Genomic DNA, 24925 nt, shown 5'->3' with positions numbered 1-24925 from the left:
GCTCCTTTACAGTCCTAATGAATGTAAAAAGCATTTCTATTCCTTTTTCTTATAATCTACAATTTACCTTTTCATTTGGGTATTAGCAAGGGAAATAGTGCAGGCTTTTGGAACATAATACATGGAGGTATGAAAAATAATAACATGCATGTAAAAGTGCAAGTAAGTATTTCTTATTAAAAGATTGAGAACAAACTTCTAAAGTATAAGTTTTAGTTAATGTATTTTCTTTCTTATTCAAGCTTGCATTAAGACCAAATATTCTTTGCTTCTAACAGTGCTTGCCAGGTTCAATAGGCTTAATATTAAAATTTTGTTTTTTACTTCAAATGAATGTAACTCTTTTCTGTATAACTGCTTTTTTCCAGTTTGGGAATATATAAAAGTAATGAGAACTTAAAGATTTAGCTAGCCATGTAAAATTCTGATTAACACCTGTGGAATGCTTCAGAGATCAAATATAAATGTAATAAATTAATGTCTCTTTCTCTGTAGGGCGCTGGTCAAGACAAACTTGGGATATATGTCAAGTCTGTTGTGAAAGGAGGTGCTGCAGATGTGGTTAGTAATATTCTTAAACATCAGAATTTCAAAGGTAGAAAGATGCTTTGGAAATGCTTTTAAATCCTTTGTTTACTAGTATATGTGAATAAATGTTTTAATTTAGACCATGTTAGCACTGGTGTATGAATTTTCTTCTCTCTTAACTATGTAATTAGGATGGTCGCCTGGCTGCAGGGGATCAGTTGCTCAGTGTGGATGGTCGAAGTTTGGTGGGCCTGTCCCAGGAAAGGTATGGAATGCTTTCCTTGGGTTGTCTTTACGTGAAGAAAATGCTAGACTAATAATTTACTGAAAAGGGCTGAAGTTTGTTTTTTGACATGTTAGGCTTTGTCTTGGCTTTTTATAACGGCCTATGAATAACCTTGGTGACGAGTTCAACTGTTCGTGTAGTATTTTCTGTATATGATACGGGTTATCTGTATAGAAGAGATTGTATTACACCTTTGTGCTTTAGTTTTAAGCAGACTTTATTTAGCTCTGACTTTAAATATTTTGGCTGCTGGCCTTTAACTGCAGGAATTGGAATCAGTACTTGGCTGTAGGTGTTGTGTTTAATAAGCGTATCTTATAGTCATCATCTTCTAATTATTTTCGAAGTGATTTTTGCGTATTAATCAAGAAAAGTGTTTTGTGAAACAAAAGATTACTAGAATAAAAGTGAGGAATCATCACACACGAACTGATAATAAGAACAACTACAGTGCCTAATTTCAATTCGTTTTATTTGCTTTGGCTTTTATTGCAGGGCAGCAGAACTTATGACTAGGACAGGTTCTGTAGTGACACTAGAAGTAGCAAAACAAGGAGCAATTTACCATGGTCTGGCAACCCTGCTTAATCAGCCATCCCCAATGATGCAAAGAGGTAAAAATGCTAATTATTATTTATGTTGATGACAGCTTTATAAGTCTTAGAATGCAGAAAATATAATAATTCGCAGTAGCTTGCCAAATATTACCAAAATATTACATAAGAAAAGAAACATAATAGGACAGAAAACAAGCGTTTCCTTTCTTATCAAAAGTTAATCTGTTTTTAGATAGCTTGAAATTATGCTACTCTAATCATTAATAAATACTTTGCATATGTACCTTCTAAAAATTAAATGATGCATTTAAACACAGTTCTGGTATGAAGTAACTTTTATTTTAACAAATGGAATATAATGAATACAACGAGTGTTAAACTTTATAGCCCTTTCATAAGAGCTTCTCTCCTCCTCTTGGAATACGACTTCCTTGTAACCAGAGAGTGCAATGTAATTACTAAGAGAGAAATAAATAGAAACAGAAGGCCCTGGAACATGTTTTGCCATTGATTTTTAGAGGTTTTTTAGGTTTTTTTATAAACTAGAAATATTGAAATTATATTCTTAAGTTTCAGTGTCTGACCATAAGAAGTTCTCGGATGTTCCTCTAATGTTGTATTTTATCAACCTACTTTGTTGAACTAACAAAAGACATGTTTAAGTCTTATGTAAAGTAATGTTGTAAAGGAAGTAATCTTGTAAAGGAAGACCTTTTCTACATATAGGGTAGTACTACAGTATAGAAAAGAATGGGTTAAAAGAATAAATCCTTATTATCACAGCTGACAACACCATCCCAGATGCCATATGTCTCTGAGAATCAGCAAGAGACTTTTCAGTAAAGCACATTTGGCTTTTCCAAATATGGTGGTACTTTTTCAAAAGCTCTTTTGGAGCGTACAGATCAAAGGAATCCTGCATAGTTGATACAAGAATGGGATTGTGTATCTGAAGAAGTAACGATTTTAAAATCTAGCACTTGCTTTACTGGGAATTCACTTCTAATTATAAATGCAAGGTAGCTCCGGTTTGAAAAAGAGTATGCGAGACAATAGTTAATATAAGTGAAAGGGGGAAAATACATATCCAACTGTTACAGTTTCTGACCGCCGTGGCTCAGGTAAACCCCGACCAAAGAGTGAAGGTTTTGAGCTGTACAATAACTCCACTCAAAATGGATCACCTGAGAGCCCTCAACTGCCGTGGACAGAGTACAGTGAACCAAAGAAGCTGCCTGGGGATGACAGATTAATGAAGAATAGAGCCGATCATCGCTCCAGTCCCAATGTAGCAAGTAAGTAAGATTATCTTTCTTTTTGGGGTAGATGCCTCCTCCACTAGTTTTAGAGGCTGTTGAATTCAAAAAGGGGATGATTGTTTTTGAGTATGGATTAAGTTTAAAATGCCAGTGTAGTAGTAACATTTGGAGCAAGCCTCTTGTTAGAACCATTCAAAGGAAAAATCATAGTTATTTTGTGAATACTATTATTTTATTAAGTTCTGTAAATTATTAACAACAGTCATGTAAATGCTTCCTTTAACTTTCCAACAGATCAGCCTCCAAGCCCCGGGGGAAAGAATGCCTATGCATCTGGAACTACCACCAAAATAACCTCAGTCTCTACTGGAAATCTTTGTACAGAGGTCAGAAGTGGCAACCAAAATGCTGGCTATTAAACTTTCCTTAGCTATCAATAGCATCAGTGTACTTGAGTCAAATCAGTGTCTGTCTTAACTATTTGAACATAATGCCATTGACTGGGTGGGTTTTTTTGCTTATTACAGCTGATGAAAGACTGAGACAGCTTTGAATGATTTTATTAAATTTTGTTCATGAAGTTGTCCTTGTGATTTCTTAGGTTTGTACAATATTGCATACTTGTTTTCAGGTCATAAAAACATGAGTCATAACCACAATTCTATTTCATACTAGACAACCTCTTTATCTCCTGTTCCAGACAAATAGTGGTCTTATGAGCCAAAAGAAAACATTTGGGAAATGCATGTTTAGAGTAATACTCCATTACAGATCTGTGTGATTAGAAAATTCTATCTTGCATTCTTTCTACCTTTTTCAGGAACAGACTCTGCCCCCACGACCTGAAGCTTATCCGATCCCAACACAGACCTATACTAGAGAATATTTCACGTTCCCAGCTTCAAAGTCCCAGGATCGAATGGGTCCAGCTCAGAGTCAGTGGCCAAATTATGAAGAAAAACCACAGGTCCAGGCAGAAAGTAATCATTCGATTAATTCTACGATGCAGGTGAGCAGTAATTTCTTTCAATATAAGGGGGGGGGAGGGGGGGAAACACCAAACCCAGAAAGAAGCCTCTTGCTTTTCACTCTCTGAGCTATTGAGGACAAACTATACCACGGGAGGGGGAACAACGGTACTTTTGCCAAGATTGGCTTAGGTTCAGAAACTGTACTCTGAGGTGTAAATGGTAGTAGGGTTTGTCTTAAAAATACTTTTGTGATTTTTCTGAAAAAACAAACTAAATCTTTTGCCCTTCCAAGAAGCTTTACATGGAAAAAATCTCTTTGCCTGTCGGCTACATTGTTTAAGTGACAAAGTGAAGTATAAAAAATGAAATAAAACAGTACTTTGAGACCCATCCAAGGTGTTCACTGAAACACATTCCCTGCCCTTGGTAAAAAAAAAAAAAAATAAAATAGATAAGTTCGAGCTTCATCTATTATCAAAGTGCAGATGCTTCTTGACCTGAAATGAATTTACCCCCACTGTACCTTTATAAATTCAAAAAATAATGTTATTGTGCTCTTCGTAAATGTGGACTTTACTCAAATCCACACAGGAAATTAAATACAGATCTACCAAATTGAATCACTGGATCATCTTTTTCTGTAATCGTCCAGAAACTTAAAAATATAGAGAGGAAACTTTTTGTTTTTTGCTATTTCTTAATTTGTGATAAAAGCAGAGCTTTACATCAGGCTCAGTATGGTTTACTTTTGGAAAAGCAGAGTCATGTAAATTATCTTGAGATTGTGTCACAGAAGCGAAGTAAAGATTGATTATTGATTACTCACACATGTATCAGCAAATGAATTCAGTAAAAAGTTAATTGAATAAAAGCTTAGTGCTTTTTTTTCATTATTATAGATACTAAATCCTAATTATTTCAGCTGTTAAGCAAATAGATGTTCTGCCTAAAGTAGGATGGTAATTTTGAAGGAGAATGTTGCAAGTTAAATGACTGTGGCAAATAGCTATGGAAATATTTTGCTGAATTTCTGTGCTTAACTCCTTCACGTTTCATGATTTCACCTCACCTAATCTTAGCTGCATAGTTAACATCTAGGCGCTCTCTGTCAATGATGGCATGGGGGGCAGCTAGTATCTCCAGAGAATGGCTCCTACCCATTTGTCTTAATGGGGTGAATTGCTGCCTGGACATGCATCTCTCCCCTGCTTAAGACAAGCTTAAGTGAGTAGCTTAGATGAGGTGGTTAAAACTGGTGAGATGAACCCCATCTGTTGAAGTTGTTGACAGATGCTGAATCTGAGCTATGGTATTTAAGGCTGAATGCAGTGCAGAAAAGCATTTTCAAAAAGCAAAGGGCTCAAAACTTTAGCTCCTTACAAGCATTGAAAATGTACACAATTTTCCCCACCATACAATAGTGCTTTTATGTTGAAAATTAGAGGAAAATAGACTTTTTTCAAAAAAAAATATCCATCCTTTTAATCTTTACAACGAGACCTGGGCTTGTAAAAAAAGCTGCCGTAAGCTACTGATGGATGTGAAATGCCTGTTTTCTGTTCTGAAGGCATTAGCAAACTGTTTGGCTAGGTGCATCTTTACAGCAAATCTAACACAGATAGCTGTGTGTTCAGCTCTGCTGGACTAATAGAGCATAAAAAATACACTTGTTCATCTCAAAGAAGGCATTCTTCAGAGGTCATGGTTGAGGTCACTGATGGAGGAAAAAGAAAAGGAGTATGCTTTATTCGTCTTCTCTCAGTTGTTGATAATTGGTACATTATGTGTTCGGTGCTTAGTAGTTCCTAACATTCAAAGTATGAATATTTGCTTCAAGAAAATATTAATAGATTTGATAAGCCTAATTTATGGTCCAGTATTCGTTTTCAGGAGGTTGTACAGTGCAGTGAGACCCTGAGTTTGTATAAAAAAAGACTTGGTGTTTGACGCACTAAAAAAGCGACAAAAGCGCAGACCAATACACCCATGCCCCACGAGCAGGTAGAATTCGACCAGACTGCCCAGATTCCATACCCATGAATGGTGCTGCAGTAATGAGAGCTTCCCTCGGTCATCTCGCCGGTTAATGGAGGAGGGTGGGCAGAGGCTCCCTTGTCTCTCCCTCGGCAGCCTTTCTGTTTGCCCTCCCAATAAGAAAAATGCTCAATCAAGCCAGCTGATGCCTGAACGGCAGAGCTGGTATGCTTGAGCTGCTGTACCGAGCTGCCAGGACTCTTGTGCTTGTATGTGGGGGAGGCGGTGTCAGGGATAGTCCTGAGAAATTGTGTGAGCTGGGGAGGTTTTCAGCTTACACTCCATTTTGCATTCGTCCTTCCTCCCAGTCCAGGTTTCCAGGCATTTCGGAGGTTGCAATGTCTTCCATCACTCCAATGAGTGAAAAAGACTGATAAGAGTATTTTATTGTTGGTTTTGGGAAACTTACTGGGCATGGAAATGCTGAAATTCACTAAAAGTAATTACCTTCAGTAATAAGAATGCAGTTTGTGAGCCATTTTCAAATATGTTTTAATATAGATGGACTATGAAATACATGCCTTGTTTAATTTTTTCCAGCGTATAGCTCGTTCCCAGGAAGAACTCCGAGATAAAGTTTTCCAGCCAGAGAGGAATCGTTTGGAAGTTGTTATACGGAAGGATGTAGAGTATATTGAACGAAAATCAGACAGCGATCAGTGGATGAATTCATCTGTGGATTCTAGCACATCTAGCCAAGAACACCTGAACCATTCATCCAAGCCTGTCTCTCCTGGTTCTTGTTTAACTAAAAGTGGACCTGGCCGTTGGAAAACTCCAGCTATTAGCCAGACAACTCCAGTGGCCATTTCCCAGCCCATCAGAACAGATCTTCCCCCTCCACCGCCGCCTCCTCCAGTGCATTATGCAGCAGAGTTTGATGAAATACAAATGGATTTGCCTCTGCCTCCACCCCCTCCTCCAAATCAGATAGGAGCACAAGCATCCTCCCAGGTAGCTGCTGCTGAGCGTAAAAAAAGAGAAGAGCATCAGAGGTGGTATGAAAAGGAAAAGGCACGTTTGGAAGAAGAACGAGAAAGGAAACGCCGTGAGCAGGAGAGAAAACTGGGCCAAATGCGTTCTCAGCCACTAATTCCTGCTCAGCCTGTGGTTCCTCCTGTTTCCCTTCAACAAGTGAAATCAGAAAAACCTTCAACTTTGCAGAGGTCTCAAGAAACAGTTATTCGAGAGCTGCAGCCCCAGCAGCAGCCTCGGACTATTGAACGGAGAGATCTGCAGTACATTACTATCAGCAAGGAAGAACTGTCCTCTAGTGATAGCCTCTCTCCAGATCCCTGGAAACGGGATGCTAAGGAGAAACTGGAGAAGCAGCAACAGATGCACATTGTGGATATGCTGAGTAAAGAGATTCAGGAACTTCAGAACAAGCCTGATCGTACAGCAGAAGAAAATGACCGTCTCCGCAAACTCATGCTTGAGTGGCAGTTCCAAAAGCGACTTCAAGAATCAAAGCAAAAGGATGAAGATGATGATGAAGAGGAGGATGATGATGTGGATACTATGCTCATCATGCAGCGACTGGAGGCAGAAAGAAGAGCAAGGGTAAAAGGGGATAATCCTTTCTAGACAAAAGTATTGTAAATATATATCTTGGTGGGTTCTCTGGCTTTGTCTGAGTATTTGATGTTCTTATAGGGTAAAGGAGGATGAAGCTTTCTTAAATACGCGGAATTTTAAAATTGCTAACTTACAGTGGCTTCACCAGTTCAGTGATGTACTATTAAAGTATCATAGCTACCTATTATAGAATGCAAGTTGGCAGTCGAATTTACTTTTCTGGTTGTGGGGAAAGAAATTCCCTGTGGATAAAGGGATTTTACCGTGTAGCTGGAGTAGGATTAGAAGGTTAAATATGGCAGGAATTTGCTTACAGGAAGGTAAGCAAAAACATTAGAAATTATGAAAGTCTCTAGGAGAGCCAGGAACAAAAAGAGTGTGGGGTGGTTTTTTTTTTTTCCCCTTTTTCTCCCCCTCCCCCATAGACTTACCTCTAAGAGTTCTTATTTATAGTCTTGGACCTGAACACAGATGCTGAATGCATGCTGGTTCCAGGGAACAGTGAACTGAACTGAGATTCCCCCTTGCTGGTTTGCTCCCAGCGACGGCTGGGGTATAAGGCAACTGCTACCTCTAACTTTACCAACACCTCAGTGGGGACCCCAGCATTGCTGGGGGAGAGCATTAGGTTGAGCCATGTGGTTTTAGGTGTTGTAACAACTGATACTCCCTGTCTAGGGCTCCAGCTCATGCACACCTGGATTTTGCATGGTGTCCAGTTTAATCAGTATCTGACATGGTTTGCTTACCTTAGCTTCAGTACTGTGAAAGCTCATAATATGTGTAATAAGATAATACAACTGAACAGCATGATGAAATTTTTATCACTCAGCTGGTGGCTGTTGTCTCTCAGAATCTGTTAACTCTATTGTTACTAAGACACAATTTCGATAGGAAAACTTGTTTTTCTTTTCTGAATAATAACACGAATACCAAAGTTACATACCAATAGCTATGCTTTGAAAGGCTTAAAAACTAGCTCTGTAATATGATGAGTGTGTTCTGTTTGTTTATCTTGAAAAGTTGACTTAATTCTGCGATAAGCAATTTTTAATTCTTGAGAAATGTTTGGACATGCTTATTTTGACATTCAGAAATAGCTATCGGCTTGAGTAATGTTTGAGCTCAGGATTGTTTTGGCAGCTTGATTTCCTAAACTTACTCTTCTCGTGTTCGCTGCAGTCTGCATTGCTTTCCTTTTTTCTTGTGGCTAACTTTATTACTGTGTAAAACAATAGATACCTCGAACTTGGAAACTGAAGAAAGGAAAAGCTAAATATATCTTTGGCAAACAGGTTGCGTTAAAGCCCAGCATCTCTAACACGTAATTTGTAGCACATAGGCAGTTAGCTATGGGTATAAAAAAATCCATGTAAAACTGCCATTTTAACAAACGGTGTCTTTAAAATTCTACTGTAGCAAGGCTAAAAAAGCCATGTGTCATTAATAGAAAGCCAGTGGTATTGCATAACATTGTATCAGTCTTCTCTGTAAGTGCTGGATTTAAAATACTATTTGTGCATAAAGTTCTTCCAGCATTTTGGAAAACTTTGAAACTGAAAAAATAGCAGTTGTCTTCCAAACTGAAGTAAAGTTTGCATTCTGGTTACATTTCACTGTCTATGCTACTAGAGATGGCCTAAGTAGCTTCTCTGGAGAAATGCTGTGGTTTTGAATGAGCAAACCAACACTGATAAAAATTTTGGATTATTCCATTGCTTTCATTTCTGTATTTCCGGATTATGTCAATTCAGTTCCTCGATCTAAAACAGCTGACTTAACAAATAAAAGAAAATGCTTTTGAAATAGCACAAGTCTAACCTATCTTTATTTTCACTGTGCATCTTTCTTTTTTTCCCCTTTCTTACTACCTGCAGCAGACTGCTGTGCCAGCAATCTCTGTTCTAGATTTGGTATGTTTGTTTCTTTCTCTTCAATATTTCTTTCCTATTTCAATTCCTGATATTATTAATAACCACCCTCTATGCTTTGGATGACGATTTGGCCTCTTTGGATGTTCTAAAATCATTGTGATATAATAAGTAGTAAGTTAACTGTAAGCATGCATTTGAATGTTTCCAGATGTGGTGACTCCTTTCCTTGTGTTTCCTTTCTTTTAGATGTTGTGTTCTGCTTGCAGGCTTCGTTTGTTTGTTGTAGTAGTGGTCTAATATAAAACTGTATTTGATGTTTTGTGCAACCGTGTTTATAAATTCTTACTAATAACTTTGAATGAACAGGCTGTGAGGTAAGATTTCCTCCCTTCCCTTCCCCACCCCTGCAGGTTTTAGAAGAGCTCTAGCAACACCATTCCTTTCCAATTTGAAGTGAAATTGTCCTGAGAGCCTAATAATACAGCATACCATTTCAGCACATGCTGAAACCCTGTTGTTTATAGGTGTTACAACTTCCTCGTTAAAGTAAAAATGGATTGTAAACTCAGAAATTACTTCTGAACTAATACTTCCAAGTAGGTCACATAAACGTGCCATTACTAAGTTACCATATAATTTCAGTTTCAATTGATTAATACCATTCTCTTGTATCTAAAACATGACAGGCTTTCAAACTGGAGCAATAGTTGCTATGACTCCAGCTAATTCTGTATTTTATTGCTCTCATTGGAAATGGGTACATGGAAGAAGAGTTCGGTAGTCTTCTAGAGAAGAAATACATCTCCTTCAAAGTCTATTTCTATATAATTAATATACCAATTTGAAAGAAATGTAATGTTTGCAAGTGCTGTTAGTATAATTAATCTGTGCTTCTGGAAAAAACTGTAAATGTGTTCAGGATATGGATTTGGATATTCAGCACTGCTTTAGTTAAAAAAAAAAAAAAACCACCTTTTAAAATGTGTACTTCAGATAAGTCTGTCTAAGGTACTTGGTTTTGTATCTGCGTAGTACATCAGCATTACGCAGTTGACGGCAGTGAAAGAGGTGAAGCGTGTCAGCTTTCTGAATTAGTGGACAAGCCAGGAGTTTGAGACTTATTATCTATCAGTATTTTTTCTTATTACTACTCCTGTATTTTTTTGCTTAAGCCTTGGTGCTTGGAGCTGCGACTGGGGAGATAAAGTACTTTGCTAAGCAGGCTGTAAACTTCTGGATCTTTCTGTGACAGGATGTTGTGAAGGCAGACTGTATCATCAGCTTTAAAAATGGATTAGACAAATTCATAGACATCACGCCTGTAAACAGCTCCTCAAAGGATTACGCAAGGCTGTACCAGCTGACATCTCTAGTACCACGCTGAATGCTGGGGAAATACTAGAAAAAATGGCCAGGCTCATGTGCAGCTCTTCTTGCCATGGTCAGAGACAGAATACTGCGCTATATGGATCCATGGCCTGAATCAGTCAAGGATTTATAATGTTCATAAATTTAGCTTTAAAAAAACAAAGCAAGCTAATTCTGAAATAGGTTGAGTGCTGTACCCAGCAAATACCTTTTTTTCCTAATTTCATAATTTTCATACTGTTCACGTAACTTTCTGGGCATACTTGCATCTATCCTGTGCCACTTCATGTACCCAAGTAATTACCTCTTTGTTTTTAGAAAAAAATACACTTCTGAATGCTCAATGGTTTTTATGTACATCTAACGTTGAGCGTTGGTGATAGCTGTTCTGCTAATTACAAGGCTGATGAAAGGTATGAATAGCTAATGCATGAATTGTCAACTTGGCTAGTGTTTGTCTTTTTAAATTCCCCGGCTACTGATCTGACCCAGCTTTAGTTGTCATAAATAAATAGGTATAAATTTTAAAGTTCTTCTGGAACATCTTTTAAAGCATTCTGAGCAGTGCTTGGAGAAATTAATTTTGTCTGAAATCTGAGACTTCCTGGATGCCTGCCAGTCCCGTGAATATCTTAACATTTCTGATACAGAGCAGCCTATCGGCTCCTTTACGAGGAGCCATAGCTCGGAAGAAAGGTGGCCTTTTTTGCCCTTCTAGGTAGGAAGTGTTGGCGATAAGGGGACAGAGTTGTGCAGCTAAGTGAACTGTTGGCAGTTTGCAGTTATGCCGGGACAAAGCAGGGGGAAAGAATTAATGCTTTGTGCTTAGTTGCTTCTCATAGTTACAGCTGGGAGAATGCTCTTCTCCATCACTCTGGCTGTACGGATCAGTTGTTTCTAATTTTTACAATATAAACACATGCTGCTTTGGAGAAACCCTGGAAGTACAGTAAATCACATGGAAACATGACTTCTAAATTAGAGAAAAACTAATTGGGATAGAGAGTCTAAATATTCAACCTAGGAATCTAATAGCCCTATTACTAGAAATGGGATGTGAAGCTGATTTTCCTTAGCATATTGAAAACTTGGGATGATGTTTGAATTGGGTACTGTTGCTGTATTTCTGCTCGAGCATTACATATAATTTTTGGCCTTTTTTACTAGGTATTATGTTTAGAATAGCCTCTGACCTGGATACAGTTGTCCTTGCAATTATTATGGTTCAGATGTTGACAGCAGTTCCCAGGTGGGCACCTTGCCCAGTTTGCCCTTCTTTCTTTAGTTAAGCTCACAAGAAAAAACAAACGAGTCCTACTTCCCCTTCAATTTAATTTAAAATATTTTCTTGTTTAAGTGCATTTGAATAGGAATATTTGCTACTAAGCGAAAAGGCATCCTTACTGTAACCTGGGATCAGTAACTGCCATGTTTTTCTCTGAATGCAACTGGGACAGAGTCAAGGAGTTTCCCTGTATTTTTTCACTGTGCAGGTTTTGCCTTTTTTTAAGAGGAAATTACTTCTATAACTCTTTTGAATTACTAGCTGTCTTTCCTTTTGACAGCAATATTCTCTCCTTTGCTAAAATACTGTCTCATTAATAACCAAGACAAGAAGAGGCCTTAATCCAAACAGGGGTTGGTTAACTACTTCGTTCCCCACTCTACCATACATACTGAGTTTGATCTCTACCTTTGTGTCATTTTCAGTTCGGAATTACAAAAGTTTTAGCCCTAAATAAGGGGAATTTACTTGGAGGTAGCATCCTCTAGTATACATTCGCCAAATTACTGCCTAAATGAAATTAATTTTGTTCTTTAGCTTTTATGCTCAAAAATGGTGGGTTTTCACACTTTGAATGAGAGGTGTTTTCACTGCAATTAGCCTGTATGGCTGTTTGAAGATATAGAAGGCAAATGTTTTTGAAATTCTCTGTTGTACAGGGTAATAAGATACCCATAACACAAATACTACATGAACAGTAGGTGGAAATAATTACCAGAAAATTAGTTCAAAAAAAGAAGAGAAAGTTCATTTTTAGAATTGATTGGAAAATTAATTTAAAAAAACTAATCTGCTCTAAGGCACATTTCCTGTTAATTGGGGGGGAGAGATACCTACATGAAGGTTGTCCTCACAAAGTCTATTAAAACTAAATTTCTCTTACTGTATCATGATTGCTTTGTGTCTTAAGGGCCTTTCTCTGCAAATGAAACTGGATTGTAAAAACAAATCTAGGAGTAGAGAAGCATCCGTGTTATGGGCAGCTTATCTCAAGATTCAGTGATTTACTGATTTATATCAATCAGTTTAAAGATCTTGGGGGGGGGGGAAGAAAAACACTTTGAAACATGCTGCAGTAAGAAATAACACAGCATGTAGTCCAGTTAATTTCTACTTGTGAATATTATTGTGCCAGTGAATATTCCTGTCCATCAAGGGCTTAGATACTGTTAGCTTTAGAGAATCATGCAGTTTGAATTGTTGCTCAGTTTTCTTACTTGTGCAGTGTATATTGTAAGCATATATAAAATAGCATTGTCTGTTGGACATCAGTTTTTCATGTGAGCTGTTTAATCTCAGTAGTCAAAGATTTCTTTGCCTCACTCTGTTTTTTCCAAAACACATCTGTTGCAGATAGAGTGGGAGGTTTTATTTATCTCCTGAGACTATTTGCAGACTTGCTGAATGAGCCTGTTACTTTAAATGGATTGACCCTTTGACTAATGAGTCATGATTTTCCGGTGCTTAAATACTAATCCAAAACGAAAAACCAATTGGCTGCTGGAGCTGTGGACTGTTGGTTCCATGTATTTAATTTCACTTTACTGTACCTACGAGACTATGGTTGCTGAAGCTGTCTGAAACGTGAGTCAACTCAGTCTTCTGCTAGGGGTTCGTATATGATTGCAAAAAATGTCTCCCTGTGTGTGTTTCATGCTTTTATGTACATCCCTATGTAGTTTTGTGCATCTTTTTTTTTTTTAAAGGATTTTAGTACAAAGTGTACTCTTAACAGCTGGAAATTATATTGATTTATCTGTAGTATAGCATTTTCTGCTGAATGAGTTATTTCTAGATGCAAATACTCAGGTTATATTTTTTGTTGACCCATCTTTCTTACCCACGAGTGACAAAAAAAAAATAACGATGTGTCTCTGTTAGTTACAGGATGAAGAACGCAGACGGCAGCAACAGTTGGAAGAAATGCGCAAACGAGAAGCAGAAGACAGGGCCAGGCAGGAAGAAGAGCGCCGACAGCAAGAGGAGGAGCGGACCAGAAGAGAGGCTGAAGAAAAGGTTGTGGTCTTCTGAGTGCTGCTGGGGCTCTTACAGGCCTCTCCTCTTTAGCCTGGCCAGTAACAGCTCAGTGTTGGGTCGGCAGGGGTTAAACACGCTAGCCCTAGTGATAAGGGTCATGGCCCGAGGCTTCAGTTTATCCAGTATAAAACAAAAAGTAATGAAACAAATAGCCCATTTGTGGTGGCTGGAGTTGACTGGTATTGCAGAATTAGTACTGTAGGCTTACCAGCTGAAGGTTTTTAGCATGGCGAGGGCTTGCCTTCAGAGCATTTTCTGAAAGTTTTGGCAGAAATCAGTTGCCTCCTGGTTTCCTTCAGCCCCCAACATGACTTGCCTACCTTCGTTATTATAATGATTGAGTTACTGGTGGTGGGTTTTGCTGTGTCTGAGAGACGGCACTTAAATATTTTTGCAGTAATTGTTTTATACCGATACAGAGAGAGAAAGAAATATGAAATACAGTAGATTGGGGATAAGTACTTCATATTGTCTTTTATGTTTGGACCATGGGAGGAAAAGGAATTGGTTTCTAGAAAGGAAGTAAATAAACTCAGCAGACAAGTAAGTGCAATCAAACAGATTCTAAAAATTCAGGCGTCTAGATTCCTTCAGAACATTATACATAAATTTGAGAAGCTTTATTGTGTAAAACTGGAGGACACAGCACCTCATTTGACTTTTAGCAACTCCTGTTAGTAACACTGACTTCAGAATGAAGAAAGAGGGCTAGCTTTTAATGTTGGAAATTTCATCGTAGAAGATTGAGCAAATATATTTAAAAAACAAAAAAAAAAAAAACACAACCCTTTAGCTGTATTCACTTTGTTGATTTGTTTTGTTACATTGTTTTCAAGCTTCATTAGAATGTTTTGCATAAGCAGTATGGGTTGATGAGTAGAAGAAAGCTAAGCCGGGGGTGGTGATAGGTGAGAAATGGGGAAGGTGTGTCTGGACTGAGGAAAGTACTTAAAAATATACTGTAGGAAGTTTAAAAACAAACAAACAAGAAAAAAGCAACAACAACAACAAAAAAACAACAAAGGCTTTTAATTTCTCAAAATGATGCAGCTAAATGACATTTGGATCACACACTTGAAAGGGTTTTCACTGATGGGTCTTGATTAAGACAGTCATACATCTGCCAACCCAGAACTCGGTACCATCTGACCACTACAATGGTTTTAGAGAGTAGTACAAGGAGATGAGTTTCATGTCTTTGCTCTAGATGAACAAGATCAGATTTATTTATTTATTTTAGGATAACTGACTCACAGTGTTGAGCAGATAAGGTGGATTTTTTTTAAACACATGGATTAAAACCAGAAAGGATGGTTGTTCAAAATGTCATGTATTCCCCGCAAAAGTTATACTATACTTAGACAAAAGGGGGTTTTGTAACATGTGGTTTCCAAATACACGTTTTCATTCGTTATCAAACAAACTATTGACTAGACCCTTGTATTAATTTACAATGTGGCTTAGACAAAAGCTGAACAGATTAAATGCTATTTAGTTTAAAAACAGTAAAAATCTTTCAAAATGGAGAAATACATAGAAGATATTTCATGGCCTTTTAAATGGTCAACAGCCTCATATATATATCATTAGCATAGTTTATTTGTTTTTTAGAAATGTTCTTTAAAAACAGTTGTTTGATGTCTGTTATAGAAAAGTTCTTTGTAATTTGATTGCTATGTGAAAGTAGTTCTGCTGGTATTTATACTAGAAGCTTTGTTAGGAGTCATCTATTCCAAGGCTCTGTTGATTAATTTACATTGTATAAGCATGCAGCAAAATTACAAAGTTCCTTTTTTAAGATGGTAGTTATTTTAGTTATTTCCCTCTCCCAGAGATTCTTTACAGCTTTAGTAAATCTACCCCTTATTAACTGTGGTTACATTTTGAGTAATAAATGCTGGAATCGCCCTTAGTTCACACAGGCAGCTGCCTTAGTTACCAAAGGCAGTGGTAAATCTGGAAATAACAGCAACGCTGTGTTACAGGACGACTGCCATTTTTTTTCTTAGTAGTAAATATTCTTTGCGTGAGTCCGTATAGATGCCCTGCTTATTGCCGGAAAAGGAGACAAAAAATATGTGTGTAGCTCAGTGATGAAGAACTTAAATCTCTCTTAGATTGACATGTCTGTCTTTCTGACCACTGTGTTTCTGTTTCCTCTGGACTCACAGAGGCGACAGGAAGAAGAGTATTACAGTCGCTTAGAGGCTGAAAGGCGCAGGCAGCATGATGAAGCAGAACGAAGATTACTGGAACCTGACGAGCCTGGTCTGTACAGACCTCCGCTTCCACGGGAATATGAACTCCCATCCCCAACCCCTTCATCTAACGCTCCTCCTCCCCCACCTCAGCGAAACACCTCTTACCTCAAAACACAGGTCCTCTCCCCTGACACGATTTATACTGCCAAGTTTGTTGCATACAATGATGATGATGAGGAGGAGGAGGATTCCAATCTAGCAGGTCAGGATAAGTACTCCAGTACAAGAAAATCTTATGGTGACTTTCCTCCTGCCACCCTTAAGCCACAGCAGCCTTCCCGCCAGCCTCGCCCAGTTTCAGATGGCCTCTTTCTTTCCAACTCATTCCAGTCATCTCCAGTCAATGCCAACAGTACTGCTGCCAAAAAAAGCCTGCCCCCACCCCCACCAAACAAACCGAGTTTCATCCATGCCAGCAGCTCTACAGGTAGACACCATGAAATCAATCATCTCTACAGAACTGTCCTTATGTTTTCAACTCTGGTGCTGTAGATTGAATCACTTTGTGATTTGCTTTTTTCCCACCTAATCACTATTTTCACTATGGTGATCTAACTTAAATTCTGATATTAATATGAATCTTCCGATTTTTAATTGTTCTGATTTCTCAGATTTCTTTGTTCCTTACCCAGACTCTTCGAAAGCAAAAATTCCATCTTTCACCCAATGAATCAAAAATTATTTTAACTGTTACTCAACCAATTCAAAGTACTGTTGGTTTTGGCTTTCACTCTCTATCTTTCAATGATTTGTTTTGTACGACTGACCACTGGTTACTCAGGGCATCTGGAAGTGCACCTTTCTTGAACACAGGAAACCTTTTCTAATGGGTTCATGGACAGAGCTTATCTTCTGCTTTCGTTATTGGTACCAGGGTTCTATCTTTTAATCATGTGTGCAAATGGCTTTAAAAATGACCTTTGTAGATGTAGTTCTTAAAAATACAAACACTAAGAGACTTATAGGACATGCAGTTAGTTTCATGTATCAGGCACCGTTTGTTTACTTCTGGTTTGTACGGTGCAGTTTTCTTGCAAAGAGAGACAAAAATCTAAATTTCATCTTAGTGCTTTTTGACTTACTCCTTCCCTTTCCTTCTGCACCCCTGTATTTCTTTGTCTCCTCATCTTGTTTCTTTTATAACTCCAAGTGGGCAACCATTATGGAGTTTAATTTGAAGTAGAGGTCTAGCTGCTAGTAACTTCAGCACCGTATTTTATCGGCAGAGCACTAGTTTAGCTATACTCACGAATTCAAAGCTAATTCCGTCCAAAGTTCCATGCTAAATTTTTTTTTAAACTGCTGCCACATAGGAGGAATCTTACATACTTTACTCTTTGAGTACATGTCTGTGTAGATCTCACTCTAATAAACTTGCAGTTTATTAATATAAGATTTTGGCATCTGCCAGCCCTTCCCCTACATTTGTTTTCTTCTTCTGTATTCTTCTGAAGGGAATGGTGAACATGACATTTTCCCAGTTTGTTCTTTTTACTTGTTCTGGAAGTCATGAAATGCCCAACAACCAACTCCAGCTGATCAGATCATCCTTCTGAAATGCAAAGGGTAGCAAGTCACCTGTGAGATAGCAAGGGAAAGTCTTTATGCTGGCTTCTAGCCAAATGGCTAACGTGTTTACTGGATTCAAGTCTCAGTGACACATGTGGAAGCCTACAATATTTCATATCCCGTATCACCTTTTGGGCCAGCTAGTGAATTGTGAAAATCAGTTACTTTCTTTAATCAGAGGTGCTGTGTGCCCTTGTCATACGGTGCATACGAGCCTCAGAATAGATTCCATCTATCAGAAGCACTTCTAATCCAGCTGCAGTAGTATATGAATCTGATGTAGGGTATGTATGAGGCCATACAGGTACGTGGTACTCTGGGCTTCCTGTCTGTGTCCTTTTCAATTAAGGCTCAACTCATCGTTTTCCAGCAAGGCATCCTTTCCTTTGCAGGGCAAGTTAGCTTCTGCTACAGTTGCACTGCTTCCAGTGCCAGAGAAGTTCTGCGCAGCATTGTGTAGTTTTAATATTACTGAAGGGATAGTAGTTTAGCTCAGTTATAATTACTGTCCAACTGATACAGTCAATGCTTAACAGTTTCACAATTGGGGATCAGTACATCATCCAAGTTGCATTAAAGTACTCATTTAAAGGGAAAAAAAACAAAAAAAAAAAAAAAAAACAAAAAAAACAAAAACCCAAACAAACAAACAAAAACCAAAATCCTGTTTCTTTGCCCTGGTTTTGCCTGTGAGATCTCATGATGTAGTAGTCCCTATGGATACTGCAAGCCCATCTATCACTCCTGTTCCAAACTTTAAAGGAAGGTGAAGGAAGGTTTTAGCTTTTCAGTATGTTGTCATTAGACTGGAATTTAAGTAGGGAAACTGTACGCTACCTGCTATGTGCTACCATTACAATACAAATAATTGCATTATGCCTGCCTACCTACTGTGCGTGTGAACCCAAATCACAGTTTTGTATCAGCAGGACTCTTAACTTTTGAGCACCTTACCTCATAGAGAATGAATGCGTTTAAAATAAGATTACAGACAGGAATTGTGTGGAAAAGACTTTCTTTAAACACTATGACTATCTATGTTGTCAGACTGCTTTTAGGCATATTCTGAAATGGAAAACTTCTGACATGAAACTTTTGTACTGTATGTCTGTACTGAATTTTTGTTCTTTCAAAGGACTTTCTTTTGCTAGAAATTCTTACTTGAAACTGACTATAATAGAGTGTGAAATGCGCCTTCCATCAAACACGCAGGCTTCCAAAGGCCCTTGCTTCCCTTCCTTATTTGGCACTTTGAAGGCTGTACATGTAATGAATTAAGTAACTCTAGAACCATCAGTCAGTAGTTGTCACCACCACTCTTCCTGCCTCCCATCATCCACAACCCAGAATGCCATTTCATATGTAATTGCATTTCCCAATCCTGCTTTCGGTTAATTTTAATGGAAAAAAGAATCTCATGAAAGTGAAATGTTCAGTGATATATTTTTTTGTATGCATGTTTGGTTTTCCTGGAAAACAATCAGAAGGACAATCTACAAAGATTTGGTTAGGGTTTTGGTAACAATTGAGGAATATTGTAGTATGATGCTTCGCCTTTAATAACCTAATTCATAAACCATACAACTAATTCTGAATACTCTTATTTCATAATTTTTAAAATAGCCATGAGAACAGGTTAACTTCACCTGATTGCTCAAGCTTCTATGAAGACTGCCTGCGTAACGTACAAAGCCGTTTGCACAAAATGCAGAATTCACTGTGCAGTTTACCATCTCCCATCTCGCTGACTCTGTTACATTACTGTCCTTTACAGCTCTCTTCTGTTCTCAGTGTTAACTCTAGTAAACCACGCTTCTGCAAATTTTGCTCTCGTACCTTCTTCCACTGGGTCTCTTAAGACCATTGGGTCTGTCAGCTCACCAAGAAAAAAAGCCAACACCCAAATCAAAACTACTGCCCTAAAGCAGGTGGAAGTGTGAACCACAGCATGTGGATCCAGGCTTTTCAGAGTAGGGAAGGTGGTACTTGTATGCATGTAAGACTCATGTCTTCATATGCCTAGCATACCCGGTGTGATTTGGTCTGCTACAAATTTTTGGTGGAAAAAAATTCAGCCTACAACATGCTAGCGAAATTTGCTGGTGTGTTCCAGCCTCATTTGTCTCTTTCATTGAACATTTATGAGAAGTTATATACACCAGTGGAAGAAGCAAACATTTCCTTCTATACCGAAGAAGGTTCACAAGACATAACACGTGCAATATTGAGACCAGAACTGTCTGAAGACAAATCTGAGTATTGCACTGGCACTTACTCTTTTCCTGACAGTTATTAAGATAATATGGTCTTAAATATAGATTAAATTATTGAACTTCTTGATTGGAAAGAAAAGGTTTTGTCTTGTGGCCTTTAGAAAGAATTAATACAATGTGTAAAACCTGTGTGTTACATCAACTTAAACTAAAGGTGCAGTGCTGCAAGATACTCGCTTGAAGTTTAAATTTAAGGGGCTGGGGGAGGAGGGAGCATTTTCTGAGTGATACTGTTTACTTAATCAGAACTAAACAGACAAAAATTCTGACTCTGCTCAATTGCAAAGATGGAATATACTAATCTTAGCTTACTTTCAGCCTCATAAAGAGAGCAGCTGCAGCTAACATTTCCTGTGGAGCTTGTTACAGGATAATGAAGCATGTTGCTCTGTCCATCAATCTCCTTGAACAACTTCTAGTGCCTGTCTTACAGTAAGCCATAATAAGATAAAGACCATGATTTGATATGTGCTGGGTAATCTAAACAAAAAGTGTTCTGACTCAAAATTAGGAATAAAAAAATTACAGCTGTTTTGACAGGGGGTGGAGTTTAGTAAGTAGTGGTTTTAAATATTCTACAGGTCAGATGGCCCTCTATATTTCTGATTCTAGTTTGAGATTATTTCTTGAAAGAAGCACTGCACCTTTTTGAAGAAATACAATATGAAACTTTTGTGTTGTAACTGCTGTCCTTCAATTTACTTTTTCTTTTGCATAAGGAATAAATTCATACACTGGATCTACAGGAGCAGCTGTTGGGGCCCATGAAGTTTATCGGGATCCAAGAGAAAAAAGATCTAAAAGGTGATGTGCAGGAGTCCACCTGACTTGGCTAACTTCTGCAATATTTTCCTTTGTGGTTGTAATTCTGTGGGCTATTCAAGAGTTTTGCAGTTGACTGGAGTATCTTGGGTTACTATAAAATATAACTAAGTTTTCCACAAGTCTTTAGGTGATCTGAAGTACTACTTCACAGGAGCAAATTTCAGTGCTACAACTGAATAAACTCAGTAAATCATTGTAAGTTAACAACATCAGCTGCTCTAGGTGTATTTATAAACCTGAACAGTACCCCTCAAGTGGGATTCTTACCAAATTTGTAATCAGCATAAATAATACAGGCTGTACCTTATATGTGAGTGGCAAGCATTACTGCGTGGTGTGCTGAGGTTGTGGCTGGGCTTGGCTGGGATTCTGTAGAAGCTGTTGGGTCAGATCCTGCATTTTAAAATGTAGTTAATGCTTCAGTGGAGCATGCACAGCAGAGACCTCTTGGAGCTAAATGCGAAACCTCTTCTGATCAAGAAATTGAAATATATATTAAAGCTTTATTATATGAGGGTTAATCACACATGTAAAATATTGTTACAGCTACAACTAAGAATGATTTGAGACCTTCACTGCAGTGGTCAGAAACTCATAACACAAAAATTGGTTTGCTACTAGGGTAAGAAGTGCAAGAGCTTAGGCAACAATTGCAGTTGGAAGCTTTGCCAGTACAGAATGAAACACAGAGGTGCTGCAGCCACTACAGCATACCTCAGTACTAGTAGCTTTGTTCACCAAGACATAGAAGCTTTGTATTCCAGTGCTTTTTCCTAGACACATGCCACCACAGAAAGACTTGCTGATTTAGCCATAACAGCAATGCTGTGCTAACATAGACAGAACCTTAGTTTACACCTGCATTGCACTTTAAAAATTGGTAAGCAGTTTCATTCATGTTAATGTGCCAGAGATGGCTCACAAGCCATTCGTTTGTCTGTGATACCTTTAATTCTGATATTGTGCTATGTGTGGGCAACAAAACCTTGCAGAACACTAAACAGAGAATCTTTTGATGTAGTCACAAAAGCTATCAGTCAATACATGTCACTGAAAATTATTATATTTAAGGATACTGTAGATAAGAATTATAACAAAGACTTTTTTTTTTTTCCCCCCCTTTCCAGTCAAGACACAGATTTACCTGGAGCACCAGAAAACTTGACGTTCAGGGAACGCCAACGGCTTTTTTCACAGGGTCAGGATGTATCCAATAAAGTAAAAGCTTCTAGGAAATTAATGGAACTGGAAAATGAGTTGAACACAAAATAAGATTAAAGCACCTTATCAGGCGTGACTGAAGATCTCTAAACTGAGGGATTGAGATGGGGGGTACACTACTAATGAACAGAAGAAGAATGTTTTCTGAAAGGAGTGACTTTGATTCCTCTATATCTAAGACTGTTAATTAAGATTTAGAGATGTTGCAATAGCAAGAAAACTGATTACTTTGCCAGGAGCTTGTGGTTTATACAATGAAAGCACTGTAAAATTTTAAAGATGAATCACGTGAAGGTAACTTTTTTTTTTTTTTTCTTTCTGTTTTGGGGGTTAAGTTCTTGTGCACCAGACCGAGTAGCACTTGTCAAAGATAAGTTCTGTTTCCTGGTGTTTTACAGACACACTTCTGTTTTAGCTGCTGAGCAGAGACAGTGAGAATAGCTTGAACTGCCTAAACTAAACTGTGCACTAGAACGTAGTTTTGTAGGTTGTTTGATAAGAAGCCAATATCTGGGCCACCTTAAATAAGACTTTATATGCAAGTTTGACATACCGTATGGTATTCGTACAATGATCAAGCATATCAATACAGATCTTAGTACTGGAATAACACACATTCTGGAGGCAGAACCTTGGAATAAAAACATTTCTAGTTCTATGTATTTGTTGGATCGAAAATGGTTGCCTAAGAGTGTATTTGTACTTCTGGAAAAGTCTGTATGTTGATGCATCCCCACTACATGTGCTTCAGACTTTCAGAAATGTGACAGTAAAACCTTTGGATAATTGCTTTACTAAAAAATACATAACAATAGATAGTAGGCTACATTAGTGGCCCTTCATCAGCTAGGACCAAAATGTTAGTAATGTGTTAAAGGCGAGGAGTAACAATTCCAGTTCCAAGGTAAGCAGAACAGATACATACATTTTCTGAAAAAGGTTGGTTAGAAGTTATTAGGCAATTAGGCAAGGAACGATATTGATGTCTGATATTATCAGTTCAGCAATATTTTTTATATTTTTTTCTATGGAGAAGTGAACTGGCATATTAGCGTGAAGCATGAAATACAATACTGCTGGCTGGGAGTGGGAATGTTAGCAAGGTCGTTAACAGACCTGGTGTGCTGGCAACAAACCATCTCTGCTCACGTTGAGGAAGCAGCGCTAGTGAGCTCTTCTTTAGTCTAGCTGGCTTTACTGACATCCTCTTACTGTTGTACTGAAAATCTTTTTGGCAGTTCAAGCTATTTTTTCACACTGTAATAGCCTTATTTAATTTTAAATTGTTAATCTTTTTCCTCCCACTGTTTCTTCAGCTATGCATATGTGGCTGATGATGTTGGGAATAAGGACCTCATCAGAGTTTTTCTCATTGTGTGATGTTAAGACAATATATATTGTGATTCCAAACAAATTTTCTATTTGACAAAGCCCTTTACTGGCTTTAGATGATTTTTTTTTTTTCCTGTATCATATTGTTCTCTTATAAATATATATTTAGGGAATTGTGCACACTTCCAAATACAAAGGGGTAGACTTTCACTGCCTTAGGAAAGAAATCACTTTTAATAAGAGTTGTATGATAAATAAATGCAAGTTAATGAAAATTGGAGTGTAAATATTTTTTACGTATTTCAGGTTTCTTATTTGAAAGTGTGCTTTTACCGTTTCACCTGTTAAATATGAAGTAGATGATTAAACTGGTTCAAAGTGTTAATGAAGGATCTGCATGCTTGCTATGTCTGTTAATCAGGAAAAGCAAGCCTCTCCCAATTTATCTTGAGAACACTAGCAGCCTTACAGTGACAAATTTTTCTTAAGGAAAAAAACTTATGCTGTGGCTGAATTACTGTTGCTGCTAGAATCCGAAAAAGGCTTAGCAAAAAAATACCTATAACCTTCAGTCGAGTGGATTTGGCCGCTATTGGGCATTCGGGTCAAGTGTGAATATGTGTAAAAGTGCTTTTCATATTTGTCTGTGCATTATTATGAAAAACATCAAAACTGCTGTAGTTTCCCATTTCTACTGTATTTCACTTGCAACCTATTTTTAATAAAGTTTGTATTGTATTTAACTTTGCATTAAATGTTTTTTTTTGTACTGTTTGTTATGTGATTCTGCATTCATAACAGTGCTATCATAAACCAAAGGGGCTCTTGTTAATATGTTTTGCCTACCCGTCCTTTTGAAATATATTTACAAGCAAAGTCAGTGTATCTCATAATGAATAGATGAAAACCTCAAATTAATTTTACATGGAGAATCAACAAAGGAGGCTGATTCTCATTGATCAGAGAGGAGAACATCTTGGCCTAATGTTGTTCAATATCTGTAGCAGTGACTTGAAAGGAGTGATTTTTACAGCCTAAACCAGCAACTTATGAAATGGTAAATATGGGCAGAGTCAATTACACAGGCTAGTCATGCTGTATTTGTATCCCCCTCAAGTGCAAAGTTGTGTTTCTGGCAGTGAAGAGGAACCTGGGATGCAGCTTCTTTTGGAAAAGTAAACAGTATTATAACCAGTCTCTCCATTCTGATTGCTGTGGTTAAAAAGTCATTTGATCTCTGTTTTGAACAGAAGGGATAACTTTTGTCAAATCTCTGAAAAAAATCAGTCTGGCTGACCTGGAAGTCTGGGGGCAATGGACTCAAATTCAGTGTGTAGTTTTGAATGAAGCTTGAGCTAAAGGACTTGGGAATGGTGGTGCTCCCCTTGTGTCATTGGATTGGTAAGATTAGATGACTTGGGTCTTGATGGGAGACTTCAGTTTAAGCTCTTCCTGGGGAGAGTGAGGGAGGGAACCAGGCACCAGGGAAGTGCTGTAGATGCTTTCTGCGGTAGCTGAAGGTCCACTGGAGCCAGGATTGAGAGCCACCTATGTCTCTTCCCAGGTGAGTACCTTAATCTGTTGAGTTGTGGGGTCTACATTCTGGAATTTTCAAAATCACTAATGAGGACGTTCTGGATTTTAGTATGAGAGGTGTGTGTATAAAG

The 24925-nt window shown here is 38.0% G+C and overlaps 1 protein-coding gene across 1 annotated transcript in view; it reads left to right on the top strand.

Annotated features, from left to right (window-relative positions):
- AFDN (afadin, adherens junction formation factor) overlaps positions 1-21977 on the top strand; it is a gene marked incomplete at its 3' end in the record, with an annotated part of 130818 nt that extends 108841 nt beyond the window's left edge. The window contains exons 23-33 of the mRNA XM_082481149.1: positions 496-561; positions 720-793; positions 1310-1428; positions 2472-2666; positions 2925-3016; positions 3451-3639; positions 6176-7198; positions 13628-13756; positions 15949-16045; positions 20600-20684; positions 21833-21977. Coding sequence (XP_082337275.1) covers positions 496-561; positions 720-793; positions 1310-1428; positions 2472-2666; positions 2925-3016; positions 3451-3639; positions 6176-7198; positions 13628-13756; positions 15949-16045; positions 20600-20684; positions 21833-21977 — 2214 coding nt within the window. The remainder of the gene's footprint in view (positions 1-495; positions 562-719; positions 794-1309; positions 1429-2471; positions 2667-2924; positions 3017-3450; positions 3640-6175; positions 7199-13627; positions 13757-15948; positions 16046-20599; positions 20685-21832) is intronic.
- Between the last annotated feature and the right edge of the window lie 2948 nt (positions 21978-24925).

The sequence above is a fragment of the Vanellus vanellus genome (genome assembly GCF_965231255.1).
Source record: "Vanellus vanellus genome assembly, chromosome: 3".
NCBI classification, from domain to species: Eukaryota; Metazoa; Chordata; class Aves; order Charadriiformes; family Charadriidae; genus Vanellus; species Vanellus vanellus.
Note: the sequence above shows the minus strand (reverse complement) of the source record. Positions and strands in the feature narration are given on the sequence as shown.